Below are 13,931 nucleotides of genomic sequence, written 5' to 3'. Positions count from 1 at the left end.
GGAGCAGAAGAAATAGAAATAAACCTTGTGTAAATTGTCAGCTTTACGCTAAACTAAAATGCTATTTCTAGCCATTTTACATGCACATGTTACCAGGCACGATCATATTTTTTTATCAAGAAAATTCACATTAGATCATAATTTCTTTTTTCTAGTAAGACGTTTGATATTAGGGCAAAAATCATATTCTTGATGATAATTTTTGTATTGTTTTCCTGTAAAAATATTTAAAAATCCTTAAAACAAGATCAATTTGATTCATCTTGTTTTAGAAACAACACTGTATATGATATTTAGGTTTTTCAGAGAATGTATTTTTAACATGTATTTTGTCTTACTGTACTGGCAGAGTTTTTTTTGTCAAAACAAGTGAAAAAATCTACCACTGCTGGAGAAGTAATCCAAAGTATTTAGAATACATTACTGACCTTGAGTAATCTAACAGAATACATTACAAATTATATTTTACAGCATGTACTCTGTAATCTGTAGTGGAATACATTTCAAAAGTAACCCTCCCAACCCTGTCCGTCTCACAGGGACACTAATTCCTCTGGTTCAGCAAAGAATAAATATTCTGTCATTATTCACTAATGTGGCTCCAAATCTGTTTGACTTTTGTTCTTCCATGGAATACAAAAGATGTTAGACTCAATATGCAAAGAAAGATGAAAGAGAATGGTGACTGAGGCAAAACATTTGGGCTAACATCTCCTTTTGAGTTAAAAGAACCAAAAGTAGGGTCTTTATAAAACTGCAACTACAGCAATATGATGAAATACACCAGTGTTCAATAAGTGGTTAAATGTATTAGTAACGAAAATCACATTAAACATTTCTCCATCATTATATAGTTCATTAGCCTAACTGTAGGTTGTTTATGGTTGACAAGCAATGTAACAACTTGAAATGCTACAATAATACATGCATTACACAGTGGCTTCAAACGTTGCTCATCCAATCAGAATTTAGAGTGGAAACTGTCGGTTTTGTGATTTACGTTATACTTGGCAAAATTTTATGGATTGATTTAATGTAAAAAAAAAAATTGGGGTCCAGACTGAGAGGCTCTGGTGCCGTGCAAAGAATCTTTGGAGCAATGTGTCCATCAGATGAACCCTATCAAAATGTTTGTTTCGTAGGGCCCTTTGAAATAATGATTTTAGCACTTATGTTTGGACCAATACTACAGTATGGCTGCCATTATTGTACTGTCTTCTAAATGACCTGTACTGTCTTCTAAAGGACCTGCATTGATATCATTTATGCCATTTGGAACACACTATTAGTGTGTGGTAAAACAAGCTAACTACGTATATAGTCTTCACCCATGCTGGGCGTGTGAGATTTTATGCTGGCTTTCCTCCAGATAACCCTCGCTACTCTCTTCTCTCTTTGCATTATTCTCTATCTAATTGTCTTCGTCCGTCCTTCTTCTCCCACTCCCTTATTAAACAGACCCTTATCTCTGCTAGTTCATAAGGAATCGCTGCACAGCCTTGAGCAGGTGAGGCCTGTCTCCCCAGAAGCAAGCAGATAAATTAGTAGTTCAGCCTAAATCATGAACTGTAATCACCTGCTGATAACATGTACTGCCAAGCAGTACTTAGTGTAGTTATTTGCCTTTTGAGTCTGTATTTTGGATATAGAGAATGTGACAAGATGAAGTTTTTGACAGCTTTTGATTTTGAAGTGTTCACTGTATGTACCCAGATTGGTAACCACATAAATACAGGTGGATAACTGGGTGTGAGCCACTTAGGATCTTTTGCCTGTGTTCTGAATAGATTTTCTTCATTTATCTGATTGTGATTCGAAGACTAAAAATTAATTTCATAAGTCAAATAGTCATCTTCGAAATTAAGCCATTGATTTGTTTTTGTTTTTTTTAGGGGTCACGTTTAGGACTGAATATTCAATGATTTACTTAATTATACTCTTTTGTCTTTATCTGTAGGCCAGTTGGAATGCCAAAAATGGAAAAAGTTTACTTGCACAATCCAAGTTCAGAAGAAATAAGTTTAATATCAATATCAGCAACAACATCACATTTTCATGCATCCTTTTTTCAGAATAGGGTAAGTATTTTGTTGTGTGTTTTGCACCATGTGTTTACCATAGAGAGGCCCAAGGTATGGTTTAAAATGTGTGGAGACCATTTGGTTCATGGGTACTTCCTGTTCAAATGTAACAAAAGTACAGAAAATATGTTCTAGCTTGTGTGCCTTGCTGCTAGATGTGTGTGGTTGATGTTTCATCTTCCTGTTTGGTGCAGAACATGACTAAACCTCAAAGAGTCCTTTGATAAACACCACAGCTCATCTGATTAGGACACTAGTTAGGGGCACCTATTTACTTTGAATATATTTGATATTAGAAGTAGTGGTTGAACGATAAATCGCAGTGGCCGAAAAATGTATACATATTCCAGTTTGGCTGATTTGTTTCTTGAGGGCGCCAAAAATCACCTGCTTGCATGTGAAGCGACTGAGACATGTAAATGTCCAGTCACGGTTCGTTTTGTTGTTATGTGCCATCGTGTTACTACAATAATAGACCAGTGTGCAGCACAGTGTCATTTAAACAGTCCGCATATCAGAGCCGCGGCAGACACGTTTGAGCTCATGTTAAAGTGCTCGCCTGTTTCATTCTCCTTCTCTCTCCTCAACAGTTCCCTGTGACTTTTAACTGCCTTGTCTAATGATAAAGCGGCAAATATCAATAAAACGAATATGCGCATATTTGCACGCGGTATATCTCGTTTAAAAAGATGTAATAAACCAACTGCACGCAACTTCAACAGATCCAGCATCCTGTGGAGCGCTCATTTATTTACCTCTAATGCACATATTCTAACAGTCTCTTCAGCAGTTCCCTGTAACTTTTCTAATGATAAAAGCACAAATATCAATAAAACTTATATTATATACCATTTGCAAATATGCAGAAATCGCGTTTAAACGGATGTAATTCACGAACCTCACGAAAATCAGCGTTTTCTTCCCGTCGAGTGCTCATCTAATATCTTCCTCTGAAGCAAGTATTCTATCGGCCAGAATCAAAAACTTCAGGATCAAAAGTTCCTCTGATTCACAAATAATGACGGTCACTTCGTGTCAGTCCAAGCAGGCGATCCAGGTTGTTTAAACTGTCAGGAGATTGAGGCTCGCGCTGGATCCGCACGAGCGCGTGAGAGCAACTTCAAGGCTGCATCCGAAACCAGGAAAATGCTGCCTCCGGAGGCTGTATACGGAGGTACGATGAAAATAAGGTGCTTTTCAAACTGTTAGGAGACCAGTTTCCTTAAGAGTTCCATTCATTCAAAACAGATGTCAGTTAAGCCATTAACCGATTAGGCAGCAAGGTAGCAAGTCAGCTGCCTACATTTTCGGATGCAGCCCAAGGTAAAAGCATATCACATGTGCTATAAGTAAATGTCTTATTCACTATGCACTGAAGGTACAATTGGTTTGATTCAGTATTTTCTGAGAAAATGTGATTTGCTTATGTGGACGTGCCATCCATGGTTGCTAGACTACTGTATGTACTGTTATTTCCTCCTTCCTAATATATTAACAATTTCTTCATGTGCAAATAAATTAAAAAAATTTGATGACTAAACAGATATCAAATGAAACTACTATCTACCATTTAAAATACAATATTATTTTTTAGTTTTTTGTGAAATTGAGTAAATATAGTGCTAAAGTTTATTTTATTTATTTTTAGCTATTTTTTTTTAATTTATTTACTATATTATATTGTGTGATATATCGGCATTGTATCGGCCTATCAGCCACCCTGCTCTCTGGATATCGGCATCGGCCATTAAAAAAAACCCATATCGGTCGACCGCTAATTAGAAGGGAGTCACTGACCGTCACCCTTACACACATTCACATCAGAGAAACAGCAGGCCCTTGGCCTCGCTGAATCTTCTAATTAAAGCTTTTAGCGTATGTGTGAAGAGAGTGTGCACATACTCCAAGTGGTTATAAATTAAACGCGTCCCACCTGTTTCTGACATCTGCATAAATCAGCTCCACTTTGCCCTGGCTAATGACTTGTGCCTGGCCAATGACTTGTGCCTGGCCAGGCTTCAAGTCAGCATGGAATTTGGGCTACTCTTCGTTAATCAGGGTTCCCACGTGTCCTGCACATTTTGTAATGCAGTTTTCCAGTCATGAAAAAATCATGGAACATTAGAAAAACACCTAAAAGTCCTGGAAAATAATGATTTGTCCTGGAAAATATTGTAGTATAATTAAACTGTTTAATTGTGTCGCTGACCAGGTTTTTGTTACATGTACAAGTATTGATATTGTGTTATTTTTTTTTAGTTCCAACACTGCTGTAGTGTATACAAAAACATTTGTGATGACAGTCGGACCGCAAATAAAAAATTGTACACCCCGGTATGTAAATTAATTTTCAATAATTCTACGATCTGAGTCTGCTTACACCGCCATTACCACATGTAGGGCCCTATGATTTCCGTGATGTGGAAAACATGGAAGGAATCACTGAATCCTGTCATAAAAATTGCATTAGCTATAAGATGTGGAATGTCACGGAATTTTACATATTTGGGACAAAAATGTATGTTTGAATGTACAATTAATCAAATTAAAATCTCTATGTCCAAGTGTGATTAATAAACCGCGAAAGGCTGCGATTTAATAAAATAAATGTATAATCTGCATGTGCTGCGTGCTTCAAAATGAATGTGTGAAGCTGGCAGCTCATACACTGAAAACACCTCATGAGCATCACGTGTGCTCTGGGTGTGTGTATGTGTCTAGTAGAGGACAGTGAGCTGAGCGCTCTGAAGCATGCAGCACATACAGACAATATATTATTTTAATTAAATAATAGCTTTTTGGGCTTTAATTATCACACTGGGACATGTAGCAAACTGCTTATCCAAAGGTGAGAAACTACCGTCAAAAACGCACAGAAATTAAAAAATATAAGCTAGATTAAATGGATGTGTGAAATGGGGGGAAAAAGATCATGTTTAATGCAATTAAATAACGATACTAAAGCAATATCTCACATTTGTGATGTTCTGTTGTGCAGAACCTCGTTTGACAAAAATATCTCCAGTGTTGTTTCGGATTATGCTGTGAGGATTTAGTAAAAAAGCACTTATTGTTAAAATTGATCAAAATAATGCAATGTTATGTTGAAAAATTGTATTAAAATAATTCTATTTTCATTTATATCTGAACAAATTCATTTGGTTAGACACCACTTCGATGATTAAATTTAAATACGGAATTTAAAAAAATAACCCTCCAATAACCATAATTTTAATGACCTCTTGTGTGTTTTGCTTAAATATTACCACTGTGTGGCACATAAAATGTCCTGGAAAATTGTGCCTTGAAAAGAGTGGGAATCCTGGTTAATGCTTTTTGGCACTCTTAAATACTGTATCACATTCAGCCCAAAATGAATGGTTGTTTTAATTATTAATGTAATCTGCCTGCATAGATGTAACACTGTCCACCATTGTTAATTTACAGATAATTCCACCTGGAGGTAACACCTCATTTGATGTGGTGTTTCTAGCTCGAGTAGTAGGGAACGTAGAAAATACCTTATTTATTAACACATCACATCATGGAGTGTTTACATACCAGGTAAATTATATGCACCGTCATGTACAAAGGTTTCATGCACTCCATGTTTGCCTCTTTTAATGAAATGATCTGTTGTGAACATGAGTTGCCTTGTGTTTAGGTGTTTGGTGTGGGTATCCCAAATCCTTACAGACTCAGGCCCTTTGTAGGGGCTAGAGTTCCAGTAAATAGCAGCTTCTCGCCACTCATAAGTATCTTCAACCCACACAGTGAACCACTCCAGGTACACAAAATTCTACTTCAAGCGTAGCTTTGTTTCTTGTTTTAGTCATATATGGGTAAATTGGTATTTTGTATATATTTTGATATTTATGCAAGTATTTTCTTCTCTTCAACATGGTGTTTTTTTTGGATTTAGGTTGTAGAAATGTATACCAGTGGAGGAGACCTACATTTAGAGCTGCCTACTGGACAGCAGGGTGGCACCAAACAATTATGGGTAATCATCAAAATCTTCTTAAAATCTGCATATCCAGATGAACTGACAGTAGACCATTTGTAAAGATCATTGGAGTTGTCTGGGGTTAAGTGCTTGGCTCAAGGACACATGGACACATAATGGTCATAGTACAGGATAGAGATGGTGGTAATTGTTTAGTTCCTAGATTGCTCCCTTTTCTCAATAAACTCCCCCACTTTTGCCAAGTAAAATTAATATTTACATGTTAGGGCTCTATATGTACATTTAATGGAATGGTTCTCCCAAAAATGATAATTCTCTCATCATTTACTCACCATCATGCCAGCCCAGATGTCGATGACTTTCTTTCTTCAGCAGAACACAACATTTTTTAGAAGAATATCTCAGCTCGGTCCATACAATGCAAGTGAATGGTGATCAGACCTTTTGTAGCTCCAAAAATCAAATAAAGGAAACATAAAAGTAATCCATAAGACTCCAATGTTTAAATCCATATCATCAGAAGCAATATAATAGGTTTGGGTGAGAAACCAATCAAAATTTAATCCTTTTTTACTCTAAATCCCCACCTTCACTTTTACATGTGGAAGTCACATGTGGTGCCTGTTTAGTTTCACTTTCACATCTGAAAGTGAAAGTTTAAGTGGAGATTTAGAGTAAAAAGGACACCTATTATATCACTTCTAAAGATATGGATTTAAACACTGAAGTCTGATGGATTACTTTTATGTTTCCTTTATGTGATTCCTACAAAGGTCTGATCACCATTCACTTGCATTGTATGGACCTACAGAGTTGAAATATTCTTCTTAAAATCTTCTCTTGTGTTTTGCTGAAGTTAGAAAGTCATACACATCTGAGATGGCATGAGGGTGCGTAAATGAAAAGAGAATTTTCATTTTTGGGTGAACTATCCCTTTAAATTTGATCACAATTGCTCTGAACAACTGTCATAGCACAATTCCTTATTACACATCTCTCAAACTTTTTTGCTGCAATAATGACCATCTGGCCATACTTTACTTTTTTTAAAGTACTTTTCTGTATTAGTCATTTTCTGATTTATATTTTTTTGCACAATTTTTTTTTTATAGGAGATTGCTCCATTTGAGACTAAGGGCGTAATGAGAGCCAGCTTTTCCTCTCGAGATGCTGACAACCACACAGCCTTTATTAGAATTAAAACTAATGCGTCCAACGAGGACGAGTTTATAATCCTCCCTGTAGAGGTTGAAGTCACCACAGGTCAGTTAGAGTCACCCTGATCATCTTGTCTGACTCATAACATATGATCAGTATTATTTTAGCTCTGACTCATTGTGTATGTTTAATGCATCTACCCAGCACCTGGAATATACTCCTCTACAGAGATGCTGGACTTTGGTACGCTTCGATCGCAAGGTGTGCTTTTTACAATATATTTGACTGCAGGTTCAAAGGAAAGGCAAATCAGTTTGCAGGAAACAGACACTGTAAAAAAAAAAAGTAACAATTCTTTTGTTTCCTTTCATCTTTACAGATCGACCAAAACAACTGAATTTGCATCTGTTAAATTCAGGAGCAAAAGACGTATCAATCATGGTAAGCTTTTTTTTTTTATAGGTCTGGCAAGGTTTTCGGTTAAACTAATTTTAAAAAGTTTGCTTTTTAGGGCTCTTAATGTGTCTCGTTTTACAGAGTGTTCGGCCAACTCCATCTAATGAAGCTGTTGCAGTTGAGTTCAAGCAAATCACACTAAAAGCTGGAGAGAGCCGATATACCAAAGTCGCAAGTATAAGTTTTGATGGTATGTACTTTTCTTTTCAGAGGTATCAGTATTGGAACAGGATCTCTGAAAGCATGACTTTTTACCTTTTTAAGTCCAGATTTGTCTAATACAGATTACCCATCAGTCATGTCACTGTATTGATTTGATGGTAATCTCAGCAAAATAAACAAAGTGAGGAATTCAGTTTGACAAGTCAAAATTTTATAACGCTTTAGGAGGTAGAAGTTTTTGTGTTTTTAAATCTGTGATTAACCATCTGTTATTATCTGTTGTTACCCATAAAGGCATTATTGTGTATGCTCATTTTTTTAGACATCATTTTTCATTGTTTTACGTGGAGGAAAGTATTTGTTTACAGAAGTTCATTGTGTTTGATGCTTTCAGCTTTAAAAGCAAGAAGCTTAGACCAGTTTTCTGGGAAAATAACAGTGAAGGCAAAAGAGAAAAGCTACTCAAAACTTGAAATCCCTTACCAAGCTGAGGTTTTAGAAGGGTAAGCATTCCTCATGTTCACCAGGGTAGATTAGAGTTGCCAACTACAATAACTACACTAACTAGTTCACAATGTATTTAAATCAGCCATTTTTCGGATGGCTTTCCAACGTTCCCTCAGGTACCTGGGCTTTGACCACACAGCCACCCTGTTCCACATCAGAGACAGCCCCGTAGATCCAGTTGACAGGCCCATCTACCTCACCAATACCTTCAACTTTGCCATACGCATCCACAATGTGTCCCTGCCTGAGGAGGCCAAGACCATGTTCAATGTAATTCAGTCTTCCAGATTTTGAATTGAATGTGTTCAGACCTGTGACAGACATGATTGTTGCTAATGTGTTTTTTGTTTTTTCTTCAGGTGCATAATTTCAGCACGCCAGTACTTATCCCTCCGCATGAGTCGCGCTACATTTTCTCCCTTCTGTTCCGACCAGTACGACCCTCCATCCACATCGACAGCAACATCCTCCTCATCACCAATGCATCAAAATTTCACCTGCCAGTCAGGGCCTACACAGGCTTCTTGGAGGTACATTAGAAACACAGACATGTCTGCTACAGACACAAACATGTCTGAATGTTTTTTAAAGCCTCTGGACGTTTCTTGCCACATAAATTCCACTTTTTGTCTTTTTATGTTTGTTTTTAATGTTGGAAAATTCAGGCAAGGCAAGACCATGAATCTTCCCTCCTAGATAGAATTTTTGTAGTTATAACATTCATATGATCCCCAAAAATGCTGTCTAGTTTGCTCAGTAGATTTTGAAAGGGCCTACATCTGACAATGAGGTTGTTTAACTTTCTTTCAGTGTAGAGATAGACAGGGTTTGGGTGAGTCTTGAAAGTTTGGAAAATGCTTGATTTTCACAGTTAGCTTTTCAAGGTTTGAAATATGCTTTAATTTTAATGAAGTTTTTGAAAATGCTTTATTTTTTCTTAGGTGGTTGGCAGTTATAAACAATCTAAAATGAAATTGAAATATTTTACAGTTTTCGTTGTTTGGTGTCTCGTCAGCGTGGGAGCGCACGTGGACCGCTCCGCAATTTACTTTCTCTTGCTTTAATGTTGTGCACACACTGAAGTACTGCGTGTCTCTCCACTGTGGTAGATTGGCATCAAACAAATTATACCTGCATCTCCTGCTTCCGTTTTAATGACAGCTGGCTGGAAGAGGAGAAATAAAATATCTCTATGCAGAGAAGCAATCAACAACAAGGAAATCATACGCCTGTATGCAAAAAAAAAAAAAAAAAAAAAGATTTATTTTAATTTACTTTGGAATAATTTACAGCCAATATGTAATATCGCATGACTACCTGATATGCTTACTAAACATGCAAGACATACAAATTACCATAAAAAAAATAAAAAGGCTTGAGGTTTTAATAGGAGCAATGCCTTGTGAATGTAATGAAATTATGACAGAAATATTAGTTAAAATTAACATTAAATAATAATCATTTAATAGTACATTACAGTACTATAATATTACAGTTTGCTTTTGAAATGGATGTCCCTGCATGATGCTTTACATTTAATAATTTAGTATAATTTGTAGGTAAATCTTGTTGTTTATTCATTGGCTATTTAATGATATGTTGGTACATTTACCAGTTTTAATATAATTAACACAGATTTATATATATGATGAATATTTTTCTTCCATGAACTCATTAAATGGAAAACATGACATTATTTTAAACCTGCAGAAACCCTGTTTGATAAGCAGTGTTACATCTTCTAAGGCCTTTTGAATGCGTGCCCTAGTTGTACAATTATCCCTTAGCCTACATATTTTAGCTGTCAGAACAGCTGAAATCACTCATAATATTCATAATAAAATAATATTGTTCAAATCAGTCTGATTATTGCAGTCATGTCTTATACTGGTGTGGGGAAAAACAATCCCATCACACTAAATTTATTTCTGCTGCTGTTGTGCATATTTAAAAGTGAGATTTCACGGGAGTCACGTGACTCCATGCGAGGATCGGACGTGTGAACGGCGAGCTCTGCACACATTGCTAGTTTTAACACTTTTAATGAGATGAATCGGTGAGATTCGATACACTCTGTTCCATAACTGTTCTAGGAGGACAGTATGTCAAACAATTCAAAATCCTTGGGCTCTGGAGACATTAAAAGACACTTGCATGCTCAAGCTGACACCCCCGAGTAGGCCCTGAGCCAGGGAGTCGATTTGGTCGGAGAGATAAGGGAAATGCGGCGAGAGATGTTGAACATGTCGACAATGCTGACGAAGGTCGTTGCTGACTTAGAGGATCCTGCTGTGATATGTTGATCGATCACTGCCATGAAGATGAAATTCTCTGAGGTGGTTACAAGTGTTGGGGATATCGAGAAATGGATTGATTATCTGGTGTCATCGGAGAGGGAATTATCTGCTAATCCGCTAGCTACCAAGGTGGATTTGGAGTGTGTCTGGGAGAAGTTGGAGGACATGGAGAACCGTAGCCAGCAGAATAATGTCCGTATTGTCGGAATTCCTGAGGACAAAGAGGGTCAGGATATGGTGAAATTCCTGGACGGGCTCTTTCCGAATCTGCTAGACATAACAAGCCATAAGATGGAAATCGAGCGAGCTCACAGGGTTCCTTCTTGGTGAGCTGTGGAGGGACAGAGGCAGGCCCCGATCAGTTCTGGCCAAATTTCTGAGATCATCCAATAAAGATCTTGTTACGTGAGGCGAGAAGTAAAGGAAGGCTTTCTTGGAAAAACCACAGCATTTTCGTGTTCCAAGACTTTGCGAATTCGACGAGAGAAACGTGATCGATTCAAGGAATGCAAGAAACTTTTACATCAACGGAAGGTCGCTTTTGCACTGATATTCCCGGCCAAATTGATAGATTGAATAGATGCTAAGGATGGCCATAAAACTTTCACAAGCCCACAGCAAGTGATGTCCTTCATAAAGTCAGTGGAGTAAGTCTTGACTGTTCGAGGAAACTGAGCACCTTTTTTCTTTTTGTGCTGGTTATGCCTAGCGGCTTGAGTTTGTTTTGTGGAGTAACACTCCTTCGGGACAGTTTTGTGGATGAATCTACATGCTCTTTGTGCTTATGCCTTCTATTGGCTGGAGTTTGTTTTGTGGAGTATTTCTTGCAAGACATTGGAGTGATTAGGTCATTTGTTGCACTCATGTAACAGCCGAGTGGGCCGGCCCACTGAACATTCGTTTGACTGTTCGAGGAAACTGAGTGCCTTTTTTCTGAGTGCCTAGTGGCTGGAGTTTGTTTTGTGGAGTAACGCACCTTCGGGACAGTTTTGTCTTTTGGCTGGATTTTGTTTTATAGATTATCTTTTGTTGTGTAATTCAGAATTTTTATAGAAACACTGGACTTGAGCAATCCGATGGCAAAGTTGCCACAGGGGGTTTCGTAGGCGTACATGAACTGTTTGAGTTTAGAGGGATGGACGCCAGTTGGTGCTGTCGTGCGCAGGGTTAATGCGCACGTTTTTCTTTTTTCTGTTTGTTTGGTTCGGGGGAAGTTCGGGGTTTTATTGTTGCACTAATGTTGAAATGTGGTCTTTTATAATTTTGTTTTTGACACACAATCTATTTTTTCAAAATGTCAAATGTTAATATGAGTGGAATGTGAACGGGATGGGGCACCCCATAAAAAGAAGGAAGGTTATTTCTCTTCTTATGCGCAAGAAATATGATAGTGTTTCTTCAAGAAATGCATCTTTTTCCCTCAGGAAGCTGAAAAATTTGGAAGATATGGGGTGGACATGTTTTCTTTAGTGTTGGCTCAAGTAAGAGCAGGGGAGTCACTACACTGATAGGTAAACATCTACAATTCAAATGTCTTAAACAGATTAAAGATAAATTAGGAAGAGTCATTATTTTTTTAGCAGAAATTCAGGGGCAAAGTCTTATTTTGGCTAATATTTACGCACCTAACGTTGATGATTAGGGCTTTTTTATAGATCTTGAAGGGATGTTGCAAGCTGTTGGCACCCCTCATGATATTATATTGGGGGGAGACTTTAATCTTTTTGATGGACACAGTCCTTGATCATAGTGAAGCAAAAGTGTGCAAGCCTCCTAGGGCATCATTGACGCTTCACAGGATGTGTAAAAATCTTGGTATTACAGATATTTGGAGACTTTAGAACCCATCTGGTAGGGACTATAAATTTTTTTTCATCAGTCCATAAGATTTACTCTAGAATAGATTTTTTTTTATATCTAAGTCCCTCATTTCATCTGTTGTTGATTGCTCAATTGGAAACATTTTAGTCTCAAATCACGCCCTGGTGTGTTTAGAGGTGTTGCCACATATGGAGAAAAAGAAATCATATAGTTGACGCTTTAATGTATCCCTTTTGCAAAATCCTGAATTCCAACATATGTTAAAGGCTGAAATCAATGTTAATATGGAGACCTCCTCAGTATTCTCTGTGGGGGTGGCTTGGGAGGCACTTAGGGGTCGGATCATACAGTATGCCTTATTCATCAAAAAATCCAAAGCACGAGAACTCATGGAGTTGGAAGGGAATATTAAAAGTGCCAAGGCAGAGCTGAAGCGCCAAATGTCGTCTGATGGCCTCAGAGAATTGACCCAATTGAAATACAGATATAATACTATTTTGAGTTTTGGCTATTCAGAGCAAGACAGTCATACTTTTGAGTCAGGGGATAAAGCAGGGAAGCTTTTGGCTAGATACATAAAACGGAGTCTTTTTCTACCATTCCCTCAGTAAAATCTACTGGTGGTGAAATATTTACCTCGGCCATTGATATTAATAATGCTTTTAAAGAATTTAATCTTGATCTCTATAGTTCCACGTCTTCATCTACTGATGAGGATATTAGAAACTTTGTGGAACCATTAGAACTTCCTAAACTGACGGCTGAGCAAAAAAAATTATCTTGATTCTTAGATAACCTTGTAGGAGCTTGGTGAGGGAATTAAGGCCTTGCCTACAGGGCAAGGCTCCGGGGCCAGATGGCTTTGCCACTGAGTTTTTTTAGATCTTATGCTACAGAATTGGCTCCACTTTTGCGAGAAGTTTATACGGAATCATTAAAGAATGGAAAGCTTCCACCAACCATGACGCAAGCCCGGATCAGTCTGATTCTTAAAAAGGACAAAGATCCAAGCGAGTGTAAGAGTTACCATCCAATTACCCTGATCCAGTTAGACGTTAAAATATTGTCAAAAATTTTGGCTAACCGATTAAGTTATGACATCTCTTATACATACAGATCAGGTGGGGTTTATTCGGGGCCGCAGCTCTTCTGATAACATTAGGCATTTCATCAATATCATGTGGTCAGTGGCGAATGATCAGACTCCGGTCGCTGCCATCTCACTTGACGCCGAAAAGGCATTTGATGTGGTAGAATGGGATTATCTTTTTAAGATTTTGGAAATGTACGGGTTCGAGAATACTTGTATTGGTTGGATTAAGTTACTTTATAGACACCCGATAGTGGCGGTACAAACGAATGGATTAATTTCAGGTTATTTTACTCTGGATAGGTAAAATCTTTCCCCCTTGTTGTTCTGTCTTGCCCTGGAACCATTAGCAGCCACGATAAAAAAGGAGGATGATTTGCATATGGCACATA

At 37.6% G+C, this 13,931-nt stretch overlaps 1 protein-coding gene across 3 annotated transcripts in view; it reads left to right on the top strand.

The window, feature by feature from the left end:
- Positions 1 to 13,931, top strand: part of LOC127448726 (transmembrane protein 131-like) — a 95,296-nt gene that overhangs the window by 46,601 nt on the left and 34,764 nt on the right. For 2 of the 3 annotated variants that reach the window (XM_051711487.1, XM_051711486.1), the window contains exons 5-15: positions 1,958 to 2,078; positions 5,529 to 5,645; positions 5,746 to 5,868; positions 6,004 to 6,084; positions 7,161 to 7,311; positions 7,411 to 7,467; positions 7,586 to 7,647; positions 7,744 to 7,852; positions 8,219 to 8,327; positions 8,448 to 8,601; positions 8,691 to 8,861. In XM_051711487.1, coding sequence (XP_051567447.1) covers positions 1,958 to 2,078; positions 5,529 to 5,645; positions 5,746 to 5,868; positions 6,004 to 6,084; positions 7,161 to 7,311; positions 7,411 to 7,467; positions 7,586 to 7,647; positions 7,744 to 7,852; positions 8,219 to 8,327; positions 8,448 to 8,601; positions 8,691 to 8,861 — 1,255 coding nt within the window. The remainder of the gene's footprint in view (positions 1 to 1,957; positions 2,079 to 5,528; positions 5,646 to 5,745; positions 5,869 to 6,003; positions 6,085 to 7,160; positions 7,312 to 7,410; positions 7,468 to 7,585; positions 7,648 to 7,743; positions 7,853 to 8,218; positions 8,328 to 8,447; positions 8,602 to 8,690; positions 8,862 to 13,931) is intronic. The other variant, XM_051711488.1, reaches the window with a different exon arrangement.

This window comes from Myxocyprinus asiaticus, chromosome 12 (assembly GCF_019703515.2).
Source record: "Myxocyprinus asiaticus isolate MX2 ecotype Aquarium Trade chromosome 12, UBuf_Myxa_2, whole genome shotgun sequence".
NCBI lineage: Eukaryota > Metazoa > Chordata > Actinopteri > Cypriniformes > Catostomidae > Myxocyprinus > Myxocyprinus asiaticus.
The sequence above is the reverse complement of the archived record's forward strand: the minus strand, read 5'-3'. Positions and strand labels throughout refer to the sequence as shown.